The 26,608-nt window shown below is 36.1% G+C and overlaps 1 protein-coding gene across 1 annotated transcript in view; it reads left to right on the top strand.

The window, feature by feature from the left end:
• The window catches only part of hiw (MYC binding protein highwire), a 1,014,282-nt gene that overhangs the window by 625,484 nt on the left and 362,190 nt on the right, over positions 1-26,608 (top strand). The window contains exon 54 of the mRNA XM_090402616.1: positions 1,205-1,502. Coding sequence (XP_090258742.1) covers positions 1,205-1,502 — 298 coding nt within the window. The remainder of the gene's footprint in view (positions 1-1,204; positions 1,503-26,608) is intronic.

Below are 26,608 nucleotides of genomic sequence, written 5' to 3'. Positions count from 1 at the left end.
TGCAAAAGTAGATTCTTTAGGAAACATTATACAAAGAGAACTGTGACACCCTTTCTGCATTGTGCAAATTTAAACAAATCTGATCTGATGGCCTTTGGTTATCTCCTTCATGAGAAATATTATTATATCAATCTTCAGATACTAAGCCAAATATTTTCTATTTCTTAAATTCATTTTCATGTGTCTTAATTTCCATCTCTATTTTCAACAAACATGACAGCTTATGTACCTATTCTGAAACAATCACTTATTGTTATATAAACAACCACTTAATTTCCTCCTTGCACACAATTTTTTGGCTTAAATCTCTCTCTCTCTCTGTCACTTCTCTATTTATATGATCAAATTCATTTGCTTCCTATCCCCTTCTCAAACATAACAAATTATTTTAACCTTGACTTCCTTTTTAAATCTTTGTTCTTCACTCCAATATTCTCACCAGAAAAGTATTTTATTCAGTGATGATGTTTACTAACCCTACTACTGGCTTTCCTTTTTTCTTTCAAATGACCACTCTATGGTAGCAGTATTAGTGACTTTTCTTTTAATGTTGACCTCACACACTATATGCATACCTGCTATAGTACCATATCATTCTTAATTTATTTCATTTTCATTTACGTTTATACTTTTGGAACAGCTCTAATTCATCTGTATTTCCAAAAAATTACAACTACATAGTTGTTTAAACTCAGTTTAATGAGTTTATTTATCCTCTGCAAATCTTTTAGGTATATATAGCACCTTTCATATGCTGTGAAAATATGAAATTAAATAAAATCTCTTGCATTATTATGGAAGCTAATTATCTTTTTATTTTATTTTATTAAAGCCATAAAATAGTTACAATCACTTTTTTTTTTCTTTTTTTTTTAAATATTATATATAACCCCCATCCTCTCATTATACTGTGAGGAAATGATACTATGTAACAAAGTAAAATAAATACTGGGCCTTAAAAAAAAAAAAAAGACTAGAGAATGACTGATAGTCAATATGTTAATTTGAGATTTTCAAAAAAAGATTCTTCTTTGTTAAAAACAAATAATTCATAATTATCAGAAAATATCACCTTTAATTATTTACTGTATTGATGTTATAATATAGTTTTGAAACAATTTTCAAATTTAGCCTTACCTAAAGTAGTATTTTTAATTCTTTGAAGTCCTATTTGATACTTAAATTCTACACTGAAAATTTTCAGATTACTAATGTTGATGGTATATGGGTGAAACTTGATAAAGAAAGCATGCAGAGATATTGCTTTAATTTGGATGGAGATGCCTGGTCCCTTGCACAGAGTCGAACTGAAATAATATATTTGCAACATGAGGCTGAAGTGATGCAGGCTGGAGATAGTGATGAAGAGAGAGGAATGTCACGATTTGGAGCTGAACCTATAGTTCCCCCAGTTCCTTCATTTGCTGGTAGCAATACTAAAGGTTATGATTTTGCATCGGCTATTACAACACCATCATTTGGAAATTTTGGACAAGCATTAGGTAAGTTGTGCTATATCTTTATGTAATCAGTAGTGAAACAATTATGGGGAATTCTTCCGATAATTCTGTGCAATTCTGCATAGAATGTCCATATTCAGAGAACTATTTAAAAATCTGAAATGCCAATAAAATCATTGATAAATCACTTAAATGAATAAACAAATAGGTTAATAAAAAGATGCATTATGACTTTCATATACATTGCAACCTTTCTTAATAATTATCCTAGGAAAGAGGTGATGCGTTTCAGTTGTCAAGAGTGTGATAAAAAAAAAAAAAAAACAGAAAAAACTTCTAAGCTTAAAAATGTGGAAACGTTAAGTGATCTCCTTTCATATAACAGAGCTATACATTTTAATACATGTAGCATTCAACTGCTAGTCATACTCACTTTCTCACTGTGAAGCCTCTACATCTATTCTGCTTCTCATAGTTCTCCCTGACTTATCTGCAATTTCATATCGCTGTTTAAATTTCTTTTCTCGTAGACAGGCTTATACGTTGGTTATGCATTTCTAAATCACTTAGGGAATTGAACAACGTAGATCCAAATATAAATTAAATTATACTTTAATAAATATTTCTAATATTTCGGCAACATCACGTTGCCATTTTTAAAAGGAACTTACAAAAAGGTACACGCACGCAGGCACTGCAACACAGTAACTGAGAATGAAGCTATCGTTCTCCTAGAAGTCCTGATGGTGCCATCTAGTGGGCTAAGTAGGTATTCTTGGCCGTTGGGCTGAAGGTCTGCTGATGTATGCCTCCCAAATTTGGGGCAGTTGCATACAACCAAATTTGTTGAGGTTTGGAGAGTTTCTTAGGGCTGAGGCTGATTCCATAAATAGTCTTTCGAATTTGTATTTGCTACGGTGTATTACTGTAGCTTTCTTCCACCGTATTCTGTGGCATGTATCCAGAGCATGGTCTGCAAGACCAGAATGACTGTACTTGTGAAACTGGATGTAGTCCTTGTGTTCAGAAATTCTGATGTTCGCTGTCTTGCCTGTTAGCCAAAGTACAACAGTTTAAATATTTAAACGACTTAGATTTATATGTTTAAATATTGTCTGTTTAAATATTTTCAGTATCATTAATATATAAGTTAAGTAGTAATGATTCCAAAGCCCTACAACACTGTATTGGTGACTCGTCTTCTGAAATACTGCTCCAGCCCCCTATATGCAACTGGCTGATGCTATATCAGGCAACTTATCTAGTTGTCTCATCTGTTCAGTCCAGTTTAATTAATAGTTTGTAATTTAGCTGTGTGTCAGATGTCTTTTGCAAAATTGAAATATACTATTCATCTCATCTTCCTTATACCCTCTTTTACCTTGCAGTGTTGAGGGTCCATTGATCATCGGACCTCACTCCGTTTACAGGATAAGGTGGTCAGCCTTATGCCCTGGTGTATCCTATGGCCTGTAGTGTTGAGTTCTCAAGGCCAGTTTGCCTGCTTTGCGGGATGAAAAACCCCAGAATAAACTGGGGAAAAAACCCTGCTGTCCACGTCCAAGACTGGCTAACTTGGTTATGGCTGAGGAAGATCCTTCAGCTCCTCATGTCACCGACGGAAACTGAATCTAGGACATTCCTTCCCAAGGCAAGGCATATGGTTACGAAGCGCATAGCCACTAGGCTAACTGCACGGATGCTAAAAATACATACAACTGAAAATTCTTATCAACTATGTTACAAAATTTGCTTCCTTATTCAAGTATTATTATTTTTATCTAACTGGGTTATTCCCAAAATGGCTCTTTTCATGTTTCTTGTGTTGTTTTCAGTTTCTCTAGCTGTTTTTTAGTCACACTCCAGGTTTCACCATAGGTCATTGTTGGAAGTACATACTGGTTGTAGATTTTTCCTTTTACGCAGTTTGGTAAATTGCTTTTAAATATTTCATTGTCATGTTTAAAAACTTTCCATCCTGCTGTTATTCTAGCCAAAATTTCATTATCAAGTTTGTGATTGTTTGCAATAATTTGTCCTAGATATTTGTATGAATTTCAATCTGTCTGATTTATTTCAACTTGTTTTCATTCCGAAGTATTTCCACTGTATATTATTTTTGATTTATCCATATTTATTTGTAGGCCTATATCCAGACTTATTTTGGAAGTATATAAATTAAGGAGTATATTATTCAACATGACACTAATGGCTACATGACACCTGTGCTCTTTGTTTGGATTTCCAGCTTCCTCACTGATCATTCATTGCTTGTCATGGTGGATAGCTTTCTCTTATCAGATTTCTCCATTTCAGAGTGCTCCAGAGTTCTGTGCTCTCACCCATGCTCTTCCTCCTTTACATCAGTGACTTTTTTTTTTTCTGACTTCAAATCCTATTCCAGCTTTGTCAATGACAGAAGTTTTCATTCCTCTTCCTCATTCTAGAAACCCTATAATACTATAATGTTAGATACCTCAAGATCTTTTTCAAAAGCAGTGACTTAAATACTGAACTCCCCCCTTCCCACCAACATTCTCAAAGGGGTTATGACAACTATAAATTTTAATGCCTAAAATATTCAAGCCTGCCTTGTTACCCTCATCAAAAATCCTACCTCACCCCCACTTACTTTTCATAATGTTTCAGTTTCCTTTCAAGAACAGCACAAACATATTTCATAGCCTCCTTAGCCTCTAAAAACCTGACTGAAGTGAGTATTGTTCACACATTTGGGATGGAGCACCCAAGACTTTCCTAAGAATTCTTGATAATATTCAGAAGAGGGGGGGGGCAATCTGTTTTAATGATGACCCTTCCTCACAAATTCCCTACAGTCATTTTACCATAGGCACTCTGTTTTAGTACTTTCCATGAGCTTTGCTCCTCTGAATTGGCTGCTACCATACTTCCACTTTTTTCAAACCATGTAAAAATTAAAGCAGACACTGGCCAACACCCATACACTGTCCAGCTCCAAACACACTGAACTAACTTATCATCATCTTCCTTCTTTCCATCCACCTCTGTTCTTTGGAACAATCTTCTCCATATTATTTTTGCCACTGAATACAACCTCCCACTCTTTAAGAAACATATCAATGAGCTACATTTAACTCCTTAATCATTTGCCCACACATGGCACTGCAGTGTTATAAGTCTTCTTGTGACTTCTTTTGTGGAATCATAATAATAAAAAAAAATCATATAGAAGTTTGCTTCAGCTAGGAAACCATTTTAGAATGTTTTAAAATTGACAATTAAGATAAAACATCTTTACCTCAGGCAGGATTGCTGGAGTTCTTTAAATTGTGTAGAATACTTTTTCCTCTTCAGTAATAGTCCTTGGGACCTGTTATAGTCTCTTCCCATCTTTTCAAAGACCATTCTCTATTCCTTCTTCCTTGAGGTCGATATCTCTGTATCTCTCTGGGGAATCTTCCTTCACTCATTCTTTCTGTATGTTGTCTCCATCTCACTATAAAGATCGATATAGTCTTAACCACCTTACCGGCCATTATGGATCAAATACGCATCCACATATGCTTCGTATCCATCGTATATTTCAATGTAATATCAACGGTATTATAATTTTAATATGCACTTCATATCCATGGTAACTTGGAGGTATATATACGTCCTGGGCAGTAGCGTGGTTAAACAGATATTACCTTGTTCCTTTAAGACATCGCTATTTCTTTTGAAGTCTAGTCTATTATATCTCCAGCTGTTTTGCACATGAATCTCATTTCAGAGCTTATCAGTCTTTTTCTATCTGCTTGAGATATTGTCCCAGCTTCTGAACCATATTTTAGGATAGGTCTTGCTAATGAGTTCTGGATTCTTATTCTTGTTTTATTGCTTATTAAATTTGGATTGAATATCTGATTGATAGTTTCCTATATAATTGGTTATTTTATGTTGTACGTCTTTCTCTCTTTCATAAGATAAGTGGTAGCCTAGATATTTGAATGTATTAACCTGTTGTATAATATCATCATTGATGCAACGATCAGGTTCTAATCTTCATTAGAACATGATTGTTGGCAAATAAAATTGTATCCATGTTGGTTAATCATTTATGTGAATACCAGAACAGGTTCTTTTCCTCCACTCTCTTATAATATTATTAATATAGATATTAAAGAGGAGTGGCGATAGACTACATCCTTGTTGGACACCTGCATTTATGTTCTGTGATCCTTATTTTTGTGTGGTTATCTTTATTGTAATTTGGTTATTGTTATATACATTGAAAATTGCTTTAATTAACTGGTTAGGAATGTCGTCATCTCTTAAATTTCCAGTAGCTTATTTACGATTGACTTTGTCAAAAGCCTTTTTATAATTGATGAATATATAGGTCTCTAAATTGAATTCTCTTCTTTTTTCTATCAGGAGCTTGAGAGTGAAAAAGGCATTAGTGAAGGATCTGCCTTTATGGAAACCATTTTGTTCCTCTCTAAAAATATTTTCATAATATTTGGCTAATTTAGTCTTTAAGAGACTTGAATAGATTTTATATCTGGTGTTTAAGAGGCTAATGCCTCTATAGTTTTGACATTCATTAATATTGCATTTTTTGAAGATGGGGGGATGATCATAGCATTTTGCCAGTTTTCTGGTAGTAATTAGCTATTTAGGATCTTATTCATAATCCTAAATAGCCAATAATTCAATTCTAGTATTGTTGGAAAGGTCGAAACCGGTATGGGTATTGGCCCTTCCCTTAATGCATAGCATTATACATGTCTGCAAGGAGATGTGCTTTGCATTATGGGAGATACTGAGAAAAGAAGTGATGAGAGCTTGGTCCATCTTTACTACGAGTTGCCTCAGTCCTGAAGATACCTCAGGCACAAACTTTGTTTGCTTACAAAGGATTAAATTAAATTTATTCTAGTAGTTTGTATCTGAAGTTGTCTCCAAAGAATTTGAAAAGTTTTTCATATTGATACCACCTTCTCCTTGGCTTCTATGGTTCTTGCATTGTTTAAGTGTTGACTCTAAATCTTCAAGGATAAAGGAGTCTGTTGAATTATTTGCAGCTAATGGTTCTGAGGGTGGGTTTTCATCATTTGTCCATAATTCTTTATAGTATTTAAGCCAGTCCTCCAAAGGTATGGTATTGATCTTGATCGATTCTCTATGATTATTATTCATGTTTCTTATAAATTTTTATTTTTTTTTTTTGAGGTTTATCAATATTGCTTTCTAAATTGTTCCATTAAACTGTATGTCTTTTACATGTTTCTCTTTTTGCTATTGCTCTTTTGTGTTTATATTCAATTTCATCCTCTATTTTGTTTGTGCTTAACCATTTTTATAGGCCTTCCTTTTTTCATCTATGTTTTTCCTAATTTCTGGATCCCAGTTATGAAGACCTTTTTTTTCTTTTCCATTGTTTTTTCATTCCCAAGATTTCTTGGACTGAATCTCCTAAAATATTGCAGAGTGATTCTACTCTTCATTCTTAGATTAATCTGAGGGTAGTTGCTGTAATTTTTCATTAATTTTTTGCTGATATAGTTTTCTTTTATCAGAGTCAGATAAGGTGCTGACTTTGAACCTGAGTTCTTAGTTTTCTAATAGATACTGGTACTTTATTCATCTTGGGCAGAAACCGTATGTTGTCACACATAAATAATGATCTGATTCAATTTCAAAACCTTGGAAAACTAACATCAAGAATGAATTTGCTGAATGAATGAATCTACTTATTTTATTATTTGCTATTGTATGGTCTATAATAGATTTCGATCCTCTTGTTGACCGTGTGAATTTATGAACGTCTTTGTGTTTGAACATTGTATTCATTATTCTTAGATTATTGTAGATAGAGAAATCGATTAATCTTTGGCCGTTTCTGTTTTTTTACTAATTCTCCAAAAGTTCTGACATGATTTTGGATTTTCATATACTGAATAATTCATATTCAAGAATACTTGAAAGCTCAGATTCCCAATAATAATTTCAAGAATTACATATCCTGTACACCCCTTGAGGGTACATGGCAGGAATTTGATGATGAAGTTCCTTTTTTTGACATAAGTTGATTGTGAACAAAAGAAAGTCAAGCTTCAAGGTAAATATTATAAGCTGCTGGGGATTTAATAGTTTATTCAATACTAGCAAAAGTATGAATCAAATTGGCATTCCTATAATTTTTTTTTTTAGAAAAGATTTCCAAGTTAGTAGCTTAGCATGTTTATATATATATATACATATATATATATTAGGGTTACCAAGTAATTTTATAAACTTGTTTTTATAAAAACACCTTGTAACAACTTGTATAGGTAAAGTTGATAAGGCTCTATATTACTAAAACCATGGTATTTAGGGTCTAGCTACTCACTGAGGAGACCTCAAAAAAGGTTGAAACCGGTCTGGGTAGTGACCCCACCCATATATAATTGCAGTATACATCTCTTAGTGAGATGTGCTTTACATTATGGAAAATACTAAGAATAGTGATCAGAGCTTTACCCACCTTTACAATGAGTTGCCCTGGTGTTGCACCACCTTTAGACTTGAACTACATTCAGGCGCAAACTTAACTGTTTGCTTACTTGGGATTAAGAGAAAATAACCAAGTTTATAAAATTACTTGGTAAACCTAATACATTATTCCCAAGGTAAAAAAAAATATTCACACACACACACACACACACACACACACATATATATATATATGTATTCATGAGCATTGACTCAGTTACTCTGATATATTTAGAAAGATATTTAATGACTAAAAAACCGAGAGTTAATTAAAAGCTTTAATGATAAAAAAACATAACTAGTTTCGGCTTTTTACAGCCTTCATCAGGTATCTTTTTAGGAAGAGGAAACAATAATAAAAACTGAAGATTCTAAAAAACTGAAAAGCACAGATAAATTGCAGTACATAATTGAAATAAAAAACATTGTATTAACATTCAAGTTGTTCTATTTTACGTGCCATTGTTTGTTGTATGCGTGGTAGCAGACTCTCGAGAACGGCAGTACTGAATAACAGCAGTATGGCTATCAGGGATGTTATAGCTTAAATTGTTGTTTAAATGTTCAGGATTAAGGACGATCTCCCTGGATTCCACTATCTTTCTTTCAAATTCATCATGGCAGCGAAAAAAAATGTTTTTCAGATCTATCCCAGGAAATATCTATATATATATCATCATCAAATTCCTGATTTATTTATTTAGCGTATGGCTCACACATGAAAAGTTACATTACATTAATCCTTAATATATATGGAGTAAAACTCAGACTCGTGATGAATGGTAAAGCTGGTGAAAGTCTTGATCATTACGCAGAATGAATGCTCGCTGAAACTAATTCATAGCTCTTTTTGCAATGCCGATGATCTATTATACTGTAGTATATGATCTAACTAGAAAATTATATTTGCTTTCAAACACTAACATTGTACTTGTTCTCTCACTTCGGGCACATTTTAAAATGGATACCACTCAGCGGAACTTTGCTAATAACAGTCCTACGCGTCGTCTGCTTCCGTTGTTATGACTGCTACGCCTCCTGGCCACCAGTACACAGTTTAAAGAGAATTCGCAAGTCTTCGTGACAAAAATCTTTACAACTCCCTTTGGGGGAAGCACATCCGTCACAGGAGTGTCGATGTTGCATCTGAAAGAAAACTCAGGCGAGTAATTGACTCTAAAATACAAGAAATGAGGTGAGAGCTTTATGGTGCGATGCAGCTCCCACAAACAAACAAAACAAAAAAAACTATATAATCATCATTAACTAAACATCAAGAAAATATACAATCATTATTAAGAAACAAGCCAATAACATTAATTAATTATATCAGTTTTTAATCTGGAAAAGGCATTGGCGTTACCATGACGACTACCCTTTCTATATGTAATGGTCATATTATAATGTTGTAGGGCTAAAGCCCATCGGGACAACTTGGCACCATGAGGGGCACTTTTAGTTAGATAGGTCAGAGGGTTATGATCTGAAATTACCTGTATTTCAGCACCAAATACCCATGTGTCAAACTTTTTCAATGCCTCCAAGACGCAAAAAGCTTCCCTTTCAATGGTTGACCATTTCATTTGACAGGAATTTAGTTTCTTATTAAAGAAAGCAATGGGCAGTTCTTTTCCTTGTTCGTTGTTTTGAGCTAAGCATGCGCCAATTGCTGTTGCTGATGCATCCGTATACAACTGGAACGGCTTGTCGAGATCTGGAGTATGCAAAGAAGGCATTTTTATAAGCTCTTCTTTGAGTTTCGTAAAAGCTTCATCAGCATCAGTAGTCTAAGGAATATTGTTTGGGACACTTTTCTTAGTCAGATTTGTCAGTGGTAATACAATTTGGGAGAATCGTGGTATGTAGTCACGGTAGTAGCTAGCCAGTCCAAGTAGACTTCTTACTTCCTTCTTTGTCGCTGGTGTCGCTAAACCTTTTATAACCTCGACCTTCTCTGGGTCTGGGGAATGTTGACCGGATCCAATCAAATGACCTAGGAACTTCACTTGATTTTTCCCGAATTCGCATTTTTCTAGGTTTACTGTTAAACCCACTTCTCTTAATGTTTTGAAGACTTCATCTATATGGGTGAGATGTTAAGACCATGTTTTAGAAAATATAGCCAAATCGTCGATATAAGATCAGCAGTGTGCCTTATGAGGAGCTAGTGCTTTATCCAATGATTTCTGGAATGTGCTTCCAGTGTTCTTCATTCCAAACGGTAAGACGTTCCATTGATAGTGACCAGAATGCATCACGAATGCGGTGAAGGGCTTTGCTTCCTTTTCCATAGGGATTTGCCAATATCCCTTGGTGAGGTCAACTACAGTGATAAATCTTGCTTGTCCTACCTCAAATAATAAATCTCTAGCTATTTTCATTGGATAAGCATCTGGAATAGTAAAACTATTTAGCAATCTAAAGTCAATGCATAGTCTGACACTTCCATTTTTCTTAGCCACACAAACCACGGGATGAGCCCATTCACTGACACTTGGCTCAATGAGACCCATATCTAACAGTTCTTTGACTTGTCGATCTACTTCCTTTTGTAGAGTGATTGGCACCCTATAGGGTTTGAGTCTCTTAGGGGAACAGTTCTCTGTAACTTTGATGGAGTGTCCATCAACTTTGGCATGACCAGGTTTGGAACTAAAAACATCTGCATATTTCCGGAGGATGTCAAAAAAGTTCTTGTTTTTGTTCTCCCGTCAAGAGAGCTTTCATATCCTCAAGGTGTTTCCTAATATCTTCAACTGATTTATTCATCTTGTCAGCGGGTGCATAGTGGAGTGTTCCAAAATCTTCATCTAGTTCAAAAACTAGACCGACATGATTAATTCTTTGAATATATGGTCGAAGCTTATTTATGTGGAGCTCCCTGATACTTCCATCCTTCATCTCAACCTTTGCAGAATGTGGTCTAGTAAGTTGGACAACTGTAGCAGGTCCTGTCCAAGTATTTAGAAGCTTATGAGAGGATGAAGGTAACAATACTAAAACCTTTTCACCAACAATGAAGGATTTTTCTTTGGAACAAAGATTATATCTGGAGGAGTATTGTTCTTGAGACCCTTTGGCATTCTCGGATGCAATTTCATGAGCTTTTCTTAGATTTTCAAGAAGCTCTTGTAAATAATTTTCAACCGAGCGAGAGGCAGCGGTTGGGATGACTCGTCCACCAGTCCAAATTTCCTTTAACAAAGATAAGGGGCCTGGAGGTAATCTTCCATATACCAACTGGAAAGGTGATAACCCGATAGTGCTATGTGGTACTTCTCGGTATGCGAATAGAAGATAGGGAAGATGTAAATCCCAGTTTCTTCCATGTTCCTGTATATTCTTATTCATCATCTCTTTTAAAGTTCTGTTCCAATGTTCAACAGCGCCCATACTGGAGTGGAAAAACGTCGAACTATGCCTAGCAGATCTTCAAAAGCTTGAGTGAGTTTAGATGTAAAATTCGTACCTTGGTCGGTACAGACCATTTTAGGAAATCCAGTCTGAGTAAAAATCCTCATGAGAACATTACATGTAGTTTTAGCACTTATTTCCTTGACAGGTATGGCTTCGGCCCATCTAGTGCATAAATCAACAGCACATATTATGAATCGATGTCCTGTTCCCAATGGAGGTTCTAACGGTCCGATACAATCCACGCTCCATACCTCAAACGGAGTTTCTGGTCTGACGATAGGTCGTATGGGGATTCTATCTCTATATGTAGCAGTCCTCATTTGACATTCCTTGCAGCTTTCGCAATATTTTTTCACATCTTGTTTAATGGTAGGCCAAAAGAATGAGTACTTGATTCGCTGACTGGTTTTCTTTTCGCCGAGATGGCCAGCAAGAGGGATTTCATGTGCCATCTTTAAGACATTTTCTCGTTTCACACGCGGTAGCACTACTTGTCTAATATTCTTGCCACAAATATGTTTATTATGAAGCAGAACTCCATTGTCAAACGCATAGGCATTTTTCTGCCTTTTTGCCCATTCAAAACACCTTCGAAGCGTCTCATCATCCTCTTGAAGTTTGCCGAATTCGAATTTTGTTTTTTCTGGTATACACTCATTTTCTGCACCTGGTGGGGACTCCATCGTACTGACTGCCAATGCTGTACTGGGTTATTTTCAAAGGCATGTCTTCGTCTTCATCATCTTCTGACCGTTTATCACTTAAATCTTTTGATTTCAGAACTGGTGTCTCCCAATGATGACTACTCTCATGTAGCTCGCCGCTTTCGACCAGTATTTCATAGGCAGAGGAGCTCAGTAGCAGATTGGTAACCAGTCTTCTTGAGACGGCACATGTGACTGGAACATTACCATGTAAATTATCATCAATTTTCATTTCAAAAATTCTCAAGGGTGTTATTTCATTTTCTCCGAAAGCAGAAGATATTTCTATCTTACTTTCTCCATCATGGGGCGTATCTGCCACTAAATCTTCGCGCACTACCGATATTTGCGCTCCCGTATCTATTATTCCATTTAAAACCCTACTTCCGCATTTGATTTTGACGACCTTCAAATCATCTACGTTTCGACCAATGTCCACTGATTTGGATACTGGAATGGAAATTTTGGCAGTCAACACATTTGATTTATTGTCATCCGCAGTGGTAGACGTTTGAACTAGGTTACTGTGTGCTGTAGCAGGAGTACCTTTTGGCTGACTATTTTTCATACAAAACTTGGCGATATGACCTTCCTTTCTACAAGTAAAACAAGTTGGTTTGGAGTGAGGCTTGTATGAATCATCAATTCGCTGTGGCTGGTACCATCTCGGTGGACTTTGAGAGGTAGATAATAACTTATTCTTGAATGTTTGCTCAGCAGGTGGAGTATAAGGTCTAAACTTTTCAGTAACTTTGTCCTTCGGAATAGCTCCAATGGGCTTCCTTGATGTACTACGAACACTGTCGTATTCGTCCAATCTGTCAGCTAACTTGGTTGGAGAAACGAATTTTGCCCAGTCGTCTAAGAGATGTTCTCTCACTTCATGTAGTACTTTCTTCTTCAGTTGATCTGTAATAATTAGATCTTTTAACCCTTCAAAATCCTTGATATCAAGGCTACCAATCCACTCTTCGAAATAATTAGTTATTTCATAACAGAAATCCCTTCAAGATTTTTCAGCAACCTTTTGGTGCATCACAAACTTTTTTTCTGAAACTTTTAGGATTCAGTCTTAATCTCTTTAGTAGAATTGTTTTAATATATTCATAATCTTCGCAATTTTCTTCTGACTCTCTACCAATTAATTGGACAATCTCAAATGGTAACAAAGTCAAGAGACATGATATCCAGTCTTTAACATCTATTTTGGTTCTCTTAGCTTGTCTTTCAAACAGGGATAGGTATATCACAATGTCATCCTCTTGTAATCTAAACCTAGGCATTAGCTTAATTAGCTCAAGACAATATGGTTTATTGTCACTGGATACTGGAGTTGAGGTTGGTTGAACACGTGCTTCAATTTCCAGTTTCTTCAACTCAAACTCCATTTGTTCTCTTTTCTGTTGGGCTTCCAATTCATCTTTCCGGCATTGGGCTTCTAGTCTTCCTTCCGCCGTTGAGCTTCTAATTCTTCTTTCTTCATCAGTTCTTCCTCGAGTCTGGTACTAATAATCGTCTCCAACATCCCTTTAACAAATTCTTCTTAATAAAATTTACTTCCCGTAATAATCATTTTAAGATCTATCACTTTCATTTCAACAGTTGGCTTCTCTCCCAATTCTTCAGCCAATTTACGTAAATCTTCCTTTCTACCTTTGGTTAAATAAGCCATGGTGCTTAACAATAACTCTCTTTACTGATAAAAAAAAATCACCCTTAAAAAGGAATCAATTGCAAATTTTTTTTTTTTTTTTTTTTTAAATGCCCAGAAAGAGATGTATATATTTGGCGATTATGGGACTTATAACTAAATTCAACATATCATTTGTAAACATAGATAAATCTTACAATATTATCAGATAAAAAAAAAAAAAAACTTCAACTACACAATTTACTACACTTTCAAATACACAAATATATATATATATATATATATATATATGGATATATAAAAACAAAACCAAACAAAAAAGAAATAGTTTCGATTTTACACCGCTACTATATAATAACTTAAATCTCGAAACAGAACTATCAAAACAGTATGCAAAAATGAACTATGATAACACTGTCTTGTTCTTTCTCTGGCGAGAAATCACAAGTACTGACTGTTCCAAGATGGAACAAACATGCAAAACAGGACAAATCGGTAAATGCAGAACAGAACAAAATAAATTTAAAATGAAAAAAAAAAAAAAAAAACTATTCTGATTTATCTGGGACAAAAATATAGTTTGAACACTGGCGTGTTTTTCTTTTATCCAAACTATTGTACTACTGTTCCAGGATGGAACAAACTCCGATCGCCATTTTTTTTTGTTTTGTATTGAAACAGACTTTCGCCCAAATAATCAAAATAGAACTCTAAACCATGGGAGCATGCATTTACATAACGAATTGCTCTCACCTTGTAGGTCCTATCGACTGCGCCAGTAAAACTCGGACTCGTGATGAATGGTAAAGCTGGTGAAAGTCTTGATCATTACGCAGAATGAATGCTCGCTGAAACTAATTCATAGCTCTTTTTGTAATGCCGATGACCTATTATACTGTAGTATATGATCTAACTAGAAAATTATATTTGCTTTCAAACACTAACGTTGTACTTATTCTCTCACTTCGGGCACATTTTAAAATGGATATCACTCAGCGGAACTTTGCTAATAACAGTCCTAAGCGTCGTCTGCTTCCGTTGTTAAGACTGCCGCGCCTCCTGGCCACCAGTACACAGTTTAAAGAGAATTCGCAAGTCTTCGTGACAAAAATCTTTACATATGGACATAGTAATAGATATATGTACAATAATAAGACATAATACAGTCATAAAAGAGACACTCAAGAATCAAGAATAGGCTACAACTGAATGTCTAGGTTGATTATCCAGTCGACTGCACTTATTACAGCATGGATGAAGTCTGACAAGTTTCCACTGTATGCACGTAGGACACATTCTGCTGTCTGGTGGGGTGATCCACAGTCACACCTGGGTGAGGCAATCATGCCCCATTTGTAAAGGTGGTCTGCACATCTGTCATGGTTGGTGGATTCGGTTAAGGGCAGACCAAGCTTTCTGAGGTAGGTCAAAACCCTAAGGTATCTGTGTTGGGGCCATTAATTCATGGAAGATTCCTGTTGAAGTGTTACACCTGGACTCTTTCCACTTCTCCTTCATGTTGAAACTTGTCTCTGCAAGATTTTTTGCTGTTAAGATTGGAGGGTGCCTTGACTTTAGCCTGTTTATTTCTAGGGTGGGATGTTTTCATGGATTGAAAGATTTTGGATTTCCATGATTTTGCTGTAATCATGTAGAAGAAAGTTGAATCTGCAGATGTATTCCTGATATATACCCTCGAGGGGTGTACCGTGCATGATAGTACTACATGAAAAATTTACACCATTAGTAACTTCCTATCTACAATTTTCCTCCAAATCAGTTATTACTTGTCAAGACTCCAATATTATCATTATCAGATCTTATATTTCTATCGTCTAAGGCATATTATACCATATCAATCCACCTATATCTTGGTCTTCCTCTGGGTCTTTTTCCTGCCAACCTAGCAAAGAACACTTGTTTTGCTAATCTTTCCTCGCCCATTCTATTTAAGTGACCATACCACCTGAGATTAGCTCTGCTAATGCATTCCTGGATCTGACAATATAAAGTTCTTTCCTAATATCCTCATTTTTAATATGATATTGCCATTGATGCCACTGTTCATGACCCTTATCTTTCTCAGGACTATCATATATGTGGTTTCTGGTCTTTGGTCAAGTGTTTTACTTCTGACCCAGCTCTCAGATCCATAAGTTAAAATTGGCTTGAATACTGTCATGTATACAGCTAATATATTGTTTTGGCTAACTTCTCTGTTAATCTATATAAATTTATTCAGTTGACTTCCTACCATACCAGTTTTGTTGATTCTGTTGTCTATTTCCATATTTATTTAACCATCTCTAAAAATCATGCCTAAGCAGATGAAATGTTTTACTTGTTCTATAGGTTCTATATTTACAATGCAGTTGATATTTTCAGTGTTTCTGCCTAATTTCATTGTCTTGTTCTTTTTAATGCTGACCTTCATACAGTGTCTATTACAACAGTTATTCAATTTAGTCAGGGAATCTTGCAGACTTGTAGTGGATTTATTTAGAAGAGTAACATCATTTGCATAAAACAAAGAGCTGAGATTAACACCTCCAATTTTGATATCAGGTTTAATACCACTTTCCTTCAAAATGTGATCCGTATAGATAATAAATAACACAGGGATAATGCACATCCTTGTCTGACACCAGATTTAACATTAAATCACCTTCCTGTACTTCCTTCAATTCTAACTGCTGACTTACAACTCAAATAAAGACCAAGTATTGTTTGATATAATGCCCCATTGACACTATGCAACTGTAGCATTTTGAATAGCTTCTCTCTTGGCACCTTGTCATATGCCTTTTCCAGATCTACAAAACTTAAATACAGATCTTTGTTATATTCCATGATTTCTCAGCTATCTTTCGTAAAGTGAAAATCTGATCCTGGAAGCCTCTATTTGACCTGAATGCAGCTTGTTCTTCACCAAGCTTTTCATCCACAATCCTTCTCAACCGTTTCTCAAGTATACTTGCATATATCTTACCAGGAACACTCAGTAGAGAAATACCTCTGTAATTCTCACATTCAGTTTTATTTTCCTTTTTATATATGGATACTATGAAAGCTCTACTCCAATCATCTGGAATTCGTCCCTCTGTCCAAGCTTTCTGAACTATGCAGTGCAGCCACTGTAAGACTTTTATACCTCCATACCTTCTTGATATTTATTTTCTATGTTCTTGCCAAAGACCTCCCATGACTTTTGTTTAGCCAGTTTTACACACTGTTTAGAGCTTTCTTACATTTGTCTCTGTATTCTCTAAGAGCACAAGCTGACTTATTTTCCAGGAGCTTTTGATATGCTTTTTTCTGTTCCTTCACTGCCTCATTAACTTCCTGTGTCCACCATGGAGTTCTGATTTTTTTATCCTTGCAGACAACCTCACCACATGCCTCTCTGGCTGAATCAATCAGTGTGTTCTTCAGGGCTTGCCACTGAATCTCCAAGGTTTGGTTCCTTCTCAAACTCTTTCATTTTTTCTTGAATAACATTTTTGAATAACTTGAATAACGCTTTAAAACTTTCTTACATGTTCTTCTTTTCAATAAGAAATTCAATTTTATATTGCTCAAGACTAAATGGTGATCACTTCCAATTTCAAATCCTCTATACACTCTGGTGTTCTGCACCAGTGGAAAAACATCACCAACAACAGTAACATAGTTAATGAGACTTTTCTTATCCCTTGCCTCTTCTCTCCATGTGAATTTGTGCACATTTTTATGTTGGAAAATTGTGTTAGTAATAACCATTCTATGTCCTGAGCAGAAATTCAACAGCTATTTGCCATTATTATTAGCTTCTCTCTTTTCTCCAAATTTCCCCAAACTACTTTTGTATGTCTGATAATCATTTCCTACTCTGCTATTTACAAGGACCAACTTTTCCTTTTTCATTGTGTCAGCCGCTTCTCTAAAGCCTCAAAAAATTTCTCCACTTCTACCTTAGTAGAACCTTCTGTGGGACCATAGGCACAAATAAGTCTAATTGTCCAGTTCTCCATTCTCATATTTGCCCATATCACTCTACTTGAGACTTCCTGCCATTCAAGAAGATTAGCCTCGTATTTAGTGTTGAATACTATGGCTACTCCTTCTTTTCTTTGATTGTCATTGCCCGAGTATAACATTTTGTATTTATTGCTCAGAAAGATCTCACCAGTTTTTGCCTTTTTTGTTTCGGTAACCCCTATTATGTCGATATGGTACTTATCCAATTCCTCAGCTAGCTCCATTTCTTTGCCATTCAGGCTTCTTATGTTGATAGTACCAATCTTGAACTCTGGTGATGTTGAGTTGGGGTGGGTTTTTGGATTTATTCCAGAAGCTGACTTTTCGATTTTTGCCCTGGTTCCCTGGCGAAAACAACAGGGATCTTGTTTAACTGGGAGATGCCCTAGTCTGCATGAAATTCTGTCATGTTGTATCATCATTTGAAATTTTTATTTAAGCCAATAAGAACACAATTTGGTCTGCCTAATCTCAAATTTCCTGCCCATCCTTGTTTGTTCAGCATCCAGGTAGATACCTAACAAGGTGCACCTTGAGAAGGTGAGGATTGGACATTAGGTCAGAAGCCCTGTTCGGTTCTCCGCATTCCTTTGAAGGCTATGTGGAGGTCACCTCTCAGTTATATAGTTTTGACCCTTAAGCACCCCATATATATATATATATATATATATATATATATATATATATATATATATATATGGGGTGAATCTTGTAAACTTTAACAAACTTAAATGGCTAACACTAGAACAAACACTTGAAATTGTAAATCATCATGAAAAAGAGCATCATATGCTAAAAGAGCATGTGACAAAAGGAATGAATGAATCATATGTCTGAATGCTAATTAAGAAGAAAAATCAAATGAAAAAAAACACATGGAATAGCCACAACGGTGCAAGTGTCGTTAATGAACATGGTGGCCATGTCGAATTGTGTTGGAAAACATGTTTTTAAATTAAAGTATAGTGTGCCTTTTTGTCTCAAATTGTGCTGCAGTTGTGCTTCGGTTGGATACAAGTGTCCTTCAGTGGTGTTATTGTTTGGAATTCTGTTGTATATATTGTGTGTTCGCTGCTGTTTGTTTCACTACTTCAGCGGCTAAAGATGGCGTCCAACAAGAAACGTACGTCAGCGGCTCGCAAAACTTTTCTACGAAAGTCTGCTCTGTGTTGGACTTTTTGCAGTGGATGCATTGCGGAAACTGTTATATGTATGCGCCTATTTGAGAAGAATGAAAACTTCAACTTATGTGAGAAATGAGAAGAATGAAAACTTCAACTTATGTGAGAAATGGAGCGATTAGGCATTGAAGCAGATGTCAGGACTGTAGCGGATGAATTTTGGCAGGAGTTCAGGAAAATGAAAAGTGACCTTCATCTTTTGCAAGTGGAATTGGAAGTGCTCAGTAAGGGGGTTCTGGAAATTAAAGCTGAGTTAAATGGGTTGAATAGAGAAATTAGGACTATGGAGATTACTCTAGCTGAAGTAACTAGAACAGGATTAAGTATGGGAGAGAGTTTGGTGATTGATGAAGAAATAAATAGTATGGGAGTGATTGGCAGTCAACAGAATGAAAGCACAAGAGGTCTAGAAGAAACGAGATTTCGTGAGAGTGAGGGAGTAAGTAAAAGAAATTGAGTAATGAAACTGGGAGTCATACTGAATAGCATAGAAAATGAGGCCATAAGTGACTCTTGTTTGGACTTGAATGAAGTTATGAGTGGTAAAATATATGGTGATTCTGTGATTAAGGGTATGGAGAGCGGTATGCGTGAGGAGTGCTTGGCTGGTAGAACAATAGAGTGGCTTTAGCAATAAAGAGAGGGCACGGTGCAGAAAAGATGATAGTTATGGTGGGTGCAAATGACTTGAGTGGTGATATAAATCGTGAAGAAGAAAAGTGTCAATGGGAGGGATAGTGTGTGTGTGTGTGTGCTGCCTCGTTTTGACAATTATGAGTTAAGTAGACGAGCGATGATAATGAATGATATGATTGCAAGTATGTGCAAAAAATGAGGTTCTGGAATTTGTTGATGTCTGGAGTGTGCTTGAAGGAAAAATGCAGCTGTATGCAAGAGATGGGTTGCATCTGAACATGGAAGGTCATAAGCGATTGAAGAAGTTACTATTTTCTGAACAAGTTGAAGTAATAGGGTAGGGAAACTAAAATTGAAAACGTTGAGTGTAAGAGGGCGAAACTTAAGCAGTGATTGTATAATTGTTGATCATTATTTGTGGTTTTAATTGCAGAATAGAGGGGATAAAAATCGGCAAGGGACTACTGAAAATTAGTGACATGTATATCAGTTCTAAAGCTGGTACAAGAACTAAAGGGAATCTGCAATTTTTGTGTACAAATGCAAGAAGCATTCGAAATAAGAGGGAAGAATTTTTGGCATTAGTCAGTGCAATCTCACCAAAAATTATAGGCATTAGTGAAACTGGCTGTCAGCAGATGTGGTCACTGGAATTGAATGCAATGAGTACAGAATTTTCAGGGAGGATAGAGAAGATAGAATGAGGGGGGAGGAGTACTTGATGATAGCTGTTGAGTTGCAGCCAAAGAAAGTAATATATCAAAATGATAGTACATTTGAGGCAGTCCTGTGTTAAATAGTGACCAATGCAACCAAATATACAGTTGGTTGCTGCTATAGGCCAGGGGGTATAAGGGATGATATTGAATTCATGCATCAGCAAATTAATGCAATGAATGCAGGGTTAGTGATTATTATGGGGGATTTTAATTACGGTGATATCAATTGGAAGGAGGAAATATCACATAGCAAAAAGGAAATGGAGTTCATACATCTTCTATGAGATAATTACTTGAAACAGCACATAACTGAATGGACACGTGGTGTGAGAGTGTTGGACCTGGTCACTTGTTCAGAGGATATATGCATAAGTAAGGTGTCCTCGTTACCTCCAATTGGTGAGAGCGATCATGTGGTATTGACTTGGGAGGTTGCAAAATTTGTTGATTTCTATCTTAAGAAGGGGTTTTACGGAACTACAGGTTAGGCAATTATAACAAGCTTTGGAGTGAGCTTGCAGCAATCCCATGGCAGAACATATTGCAGGGGAAAGATGTTAGTAGTGCATGGGATAAAATCAATGGGTATCTGAGGAAGGCAATATCAGATTGTGTCCCCATGGTCAGGAAGACAAACAAGGTAGGCATTAGATGGATGATTAGTAGTATCAAGCTTGATCTGCAAAAAAAGAAAATGTTATGGAGAATTTACAAGAAGAAAGGTGATCAGTACATCCATGAGCAGTACAAGGCTCAAACTAGGAAGGTTACCAGCATAGTAAGAAAAGCTAAATCAGATTATGAGAAGACCTTAGCCAAGGAGATCAAGGGTAATTGCAAAGAGTTCTTCTGCTATGTGGCAAGTAAAAGGAAGAATGACTTCAGAAGGATGACCTTAGTGGGTGCTGATGGTATCGAGGTGACCAATTCAGATGTAATAGTCGAGTTACTGAGTGATCACTTTTCAAAAGTCTGTCACCCAAGTGAGAATATCTCTGTACCTGTAGCAATAACTAATGTGAGAATTGAAGTTAAGAAATCAGAGATACTTAGTATATTGCAAAATTTAAATGCAAACACTGCCGTAGGTTTAGATGGAATATCAGCTCGGTTGTTGCTTGAATTTTCAAAGGAATTGTCAGTGCCTCTTACTTGGTTATTTAACTTAAGTTTGAACTCTGGTGTGGTCCCTAGGGAGTGGAAGGAAAGCAAAGTAGTTCCTTTGCATAAAGGTGGCTCTAAAACTGCGGTAGTTAATTACAGACCAATCACCATCTCATGAGTGGTGGTGGTAAAAGTATTGGAAAAGTTGGTTAAAGACAAAATTCAAGAATGGGTGCATCAGGATATGATACTCTATAGGGGCCAACATGGTTTTGTTAAAGGTTGATCCTGTTTTAGCAATTTATTAACTTTTTATAATAGAATGACAGCTGAGTTAAACAAAGGGAATGACTACACAGTGGTACTTCTCTTCTGGATTTTGCTAAGGCTTTTGATATACCCATGGAACACTGTTGCACAAATTGGAGCAGATGGGGATGGATACTAAACTGGTGATATGGTTAGGAGAATGGCTCAGGGAGAGATACCAGAAGGTGATGTATGGATTAGCAGAATCCAGGATGAGGCAGGTGACCAGTTGTGTGCCTCAGGGCTCTGTGCTTGGGCCATTGTTGTTTAATTTGTACATAAATGATATAGGATATGACTTAAACGGAGATATTCAGTTGTTTGCTGATGATGCAAAGTTGGGTAGCGCAATAAAAAATCAAGCTGATGTTGAGAGTTTGCAGGATGATTTAAATAAGCTGGTAAAATGGGCAAAAGGAAATGGATGTCAGTTCAATGTGGAAAAGTGTAAAGTATTGCATTTTGGGATTAAAGGATTACCAGCTGTGTACTACATTGATGGAATGGTACTCCAAGAGATTGATGAAGCTAGGAACTTAGGGATGTTATTAGATAGGAAGATGAAGTTCAGGGGACACATTGCTAAGGTGTCCAAGATTGCACATAGGATTACTTGGTTATTGAGGAACTCACTAACATCCAGAGATAAAGACATTATTATTCCCCTTTATAAAGCATTGATACTTTCACATTTGGATTACTGTGCTCAGGTATGGTTACCTGGATTCCTTGGAGATGAGGAGGTTATGGAAAGTGTTGGGAGGAGAAGTGATCAATGTAGGGAGCAATCTATCAATGCTCTCTACATTGATAGATTGAGAGCTTGTGGATTGCAGAGGTTGGTTGATAGGTGGAGAGGAGGGGTTATGATAGAAACATTTAAATTACTAAAAGGTTTTTATAAGATTGATGCAGGGGAAATGTTTCAGCTGTGTGATAGTGATAGAAGAACAAGAGGTCATCCCTGGAAATTAAGGAAAAGTGTGGTTAATGAGGGTGGGAGAACGAGGTTTTTTCCCTGGAGGGTGGTGGATGAGTGGAATGCATTGCCTGACTCAGTTGTGAGTTCTTCGTCTGCAAATGAATTCAAGAAGAGATATGACAGATATTGTTTTGCTAGTTTGGGTCTTCCGCAATGAGTTTACTGACTCCATGGAGATACCCATAATAATAATAATAAAAAATTACAAAAGTGGTTATTGAATATAATGAAACAAGTTCGGTATGCATTTTGATTACAAATGACATTTTGTAATCAAAATGTCATTTGATTAAAAAAATATGCATTTAGAGAAAATGAAGTAAAAACCTTTTCAAATTAAGTTGTTTAAATATAATTTTTCCAAATAAAAACTAGTGTTTAGTTATCAACAATAAAAAATATCTACTTTTTTTGTTTTATTTTAATCCTTTTTAAATTTTTCTGTGTGCATTAATTAGTATTTCTGGTGAGCTTGCGGTAAACAAATGATGCAAATTATTATTATTTTTACCAATACTGTAATTGTTTGGAACACATTATAACGATGTTTTAAACAGTGCAGTTTAGCATAGCACAGAACTTTTTCAGCACCAGTTAACTGCACTGTGCAAGGTATTACTGTGTCTGTCTGTGTGTGTGTGTGCTGTGCGCGTATGTGCATACGTATGTACGTATAACTTCCGAAATCTTCTGGTCTTCTTGGCTATAATATTCCCTACAAAGGATTAACATCTTTTGATACAGGGATAACTGTGGAAAATCTATTGAAATAAAATATATAACCACAGTGAAGATATTTTATTAAGATTCTGCTCTTAAATTACAGCTATTTTTGTTTGTGTATCACAAACTGTCTTCAAGTATAAAAGAATAAACAATGAAAAATTCAAGTACAAAAAATTAAAGCTATTTGCATTAAACAATGGTTTTCCCCTCATACATTTGTGAGGATTGCCATCATCAAAGTTTTGCATTATTTTTTGTTTAGATTCCTAATAGAACAAACTATTACTCTATTAGGATCCAAAAAGAAAAAGAAATAATTATAATTATGAAATTCAGTTACTAATAACAGTTTTCCAAATTTCTGTTTTTGGATAGCTGTATTTCATAATTTTTAGAAGCTCACCTTGGGTCACAAGTTTAATAAGAAACAAAATTCAAGAGAAAAAAAAAGATTTATTTTTCAATAGGATTTTTTCTTTTGCTTGGTTTTATTTGTGTAAAAAATACCAATAAAATCATGAGGATATCATTATTTTAGGCCTTTGAGTAGTGGCATGCCACAAGGCTCTGTACTTGGGCTACTGCTATTTAATTTCTTCATTAATGATATAGGAAATGATATGAGTAGAAATATTCAGTTATTTGCAGGTGATGCAAAATCAATAAAGAGGTTATTTTACAGAATAATTTAAAAAGACTGGCAGTGAGGGCAAAGAAGAATGGATGCCAATTTAACATGGTAAAGTGTAAGGTTATGCATTTTGGAGTGAAAAGATTACCAGCTGATTGATTAGACTGTAACTTGATGAAGCCAGATTTGGGGTGTTGGTGAATAGGGAGTTGAAATTCAGAGGATTCATTGCAAAAGTGGTTAAAACAACTCATAGGATTACCTGATTATTGAAGAACACCTTCACATGCAGAGATAAGAAGATAATTATTCCTCTTTGTAAAGCTTTGATAAGGCCTCATCTCGATTATTACACACAGATCTGATCGCCTTGGTTTGTTGGAGATTGGATGGGGTAGAGCAGATTCAGAGGCAAATAAGTAAGATGGTGGCAGGACTGTGTGATGCTCTATATGAGAAGAGATTGAAGATTTTGAAAAAGAAAAAAAAATGGCGGCAGCATTGTCATTCCATGATTTAATTTGGATTTCAGTTGTTTCATTAAGTGTGAGGTCTGTTATATGTATTCCTTCGATTACATAAATGATTTGTGGATGTTTAGCGCGGATGGAAGAAGGGTATGTGCGAAGTGTGACCTGAATGAGGAACTGATGAATGCAGATATGAAATTAACGACAGAAAGTATTAGTAACGATTGTGTCGCGAGTGCACGTTTGAAAGAGAAGGATGGTGAGAAAGAGAGGGGGAAAATTGTTAAAAAATCATGAAAAAAGAAAGAGCGATTTGAAAACCGTAACGGATGTTAAAAGGGATGAAAGGGAGGCAAGAGTGGCGGAAAGAAATGAAATTGAGAGAATGAATGAAAGTAGAAATGGCGTGACGCAGAAATCACAAGTGAAAAAAATTGAAAGAATAAATGATAGCGAAATAAGAATGAATGATGGCGAAAGTTGGATGCATGTTGGACTGAAAGTACTGAAACAAAGAAAGATGAATGCGAGTAAAAGTGAGAAGAATGATAGCGAAAGTTGGGTGCATGTTAGTCCAAAAGTAGGGAAACAAAGAAAGATAAATGAGAGTGAAAGTGAGAAGAATAATAGTGAAAGTTGGATGCATGTTGGACTGAAAGTACTGAAACAAAGAAAGATGAATGAGAGTAAAAGTGAGAAGAATGATAGCAAAGGTTGGACGCATGTTAGTCCGAAAGTACGGAAACAAAGAAAGATAAATGAGAGTGAAAGTGAGAAGAATGATAGTGAAAGTTGGACGTATGTTGGACTGAAAGTACGGAAACAAAGAACGATGAATGAGAGGGAAAGTGAGAAGAGGGGGTCGAGAGTTAGAAAGTAAGAAAGATTTAATGATTGAGAGAATGTGTCGCGAGATTCGGAAAGTGAATTGGATTGGATGAGGCAAGAAATGAAATGGATGCGGAATGAAATTAAGAGAATTCAGGTCAAAACTATTAAAATAAATCATGATGGCATGAAAGAGTTAACGAAAGATGAGTGAGTGGTGTTGTATGGCGACTCCATTATTAAAGGTGTGCTAGAGGATAAAATGCACAAGTTATGTTTTCCAGGCGGTAAAATGAGTAGAGTGATTGAGGCATTGGATATGAGGCGGGAGCGAGCAAAAGAGTTAATTGTATTAATTGGTACAAATGATTTGAGAGAGAACAAAGAGCATGTCAAAATGAATGTCAGGAGACTGCTTGGAAAGATAAAAGAGAATAGTGTGACAGGAAGGGTAGTCAGTGTGTTGCCTAGGTATGATTGTGGTGAAATGAGGCGGAGAGCAAGGATTATGAATGATATTCTGGCTAAAATGTGTGAGGAGATGGGAGTACAGTTTGTTAATGTGTGGAATGAGTTTGAGGGACGAAGTGAGCTGTATGAGAGCAATGGACTGCATTTGAGTGGTTATGGTGTGAGTCGCTTGGAGAGACTGCTACTGGAAGGTAGAGAAGTGAATAGGGAGAATGAATCAGATCGAGTGGGGAGTGATGTGGAAGAGCAGGAGAGTAAGACAGGAGAGATTGAAGAAGTGGAAATGAATGGAGAAGTGAGTGGTATGAGTATAGAAAATGAGAGAATGGTGTGCAAGAGGAGCAGGGAAACGGGGAGGCTCAGGGTGGACAGGGGTACACAGCCTGAGGAAGGTGGATGCTCCAAGAGGAGGTGAGAGCATGTGTAGGCAGGAAAGAAATGGGATGACCAGGGATCAAAAGGAAACAGATGAAATTGAAAAGAGTTCTAAAATGAAGAAGCAGAAAGGGAAATGGCCCCAGTCCAGCATGGAGAGATCACATCGAGTGAGTGGTATCAGTGGAACTAGCTGTAGATCCAGAAATGAGCTGTTGTGTTTGTATACCAATGCTAGAAGTATAAGAAACAAGGCGGATGAAACGGTTGCACTAATTGTGTCTGTTTACCCAAAGATTGTCGGAATAAGTGAGACATGGTTAGATGAGGACGACATCCTGACAGGAATACAGATGGAAGGGTATGATATGTTTCGTGAGGATAGAAGGGAGGGGGAGTGCTATTGATGATAGAGAAAGAGTTATG

The sequence above is a fragment of the Typopeltis vanoorti genome, chromosome 13, assembly GCF_054136105.1.
Source record: "Typopeltis vanoorti isolate ZY-2024b chromosome 13, IOZ_Tvanoo_1.0, whole genome shotgun sequence".
Classification (NCBI taxonomy): Eukaryota; Metazoa; Arthropoda; class Arachnida; order Uropygi; family Thelyphonidae; genus Typopeltis; species Typopeltis vanoorti.
The sequence above is the reverse complement of the archived record's forward strand: the minus strand, read 5'-3'. Positions and strand labels throughout refer to the sequence as shown.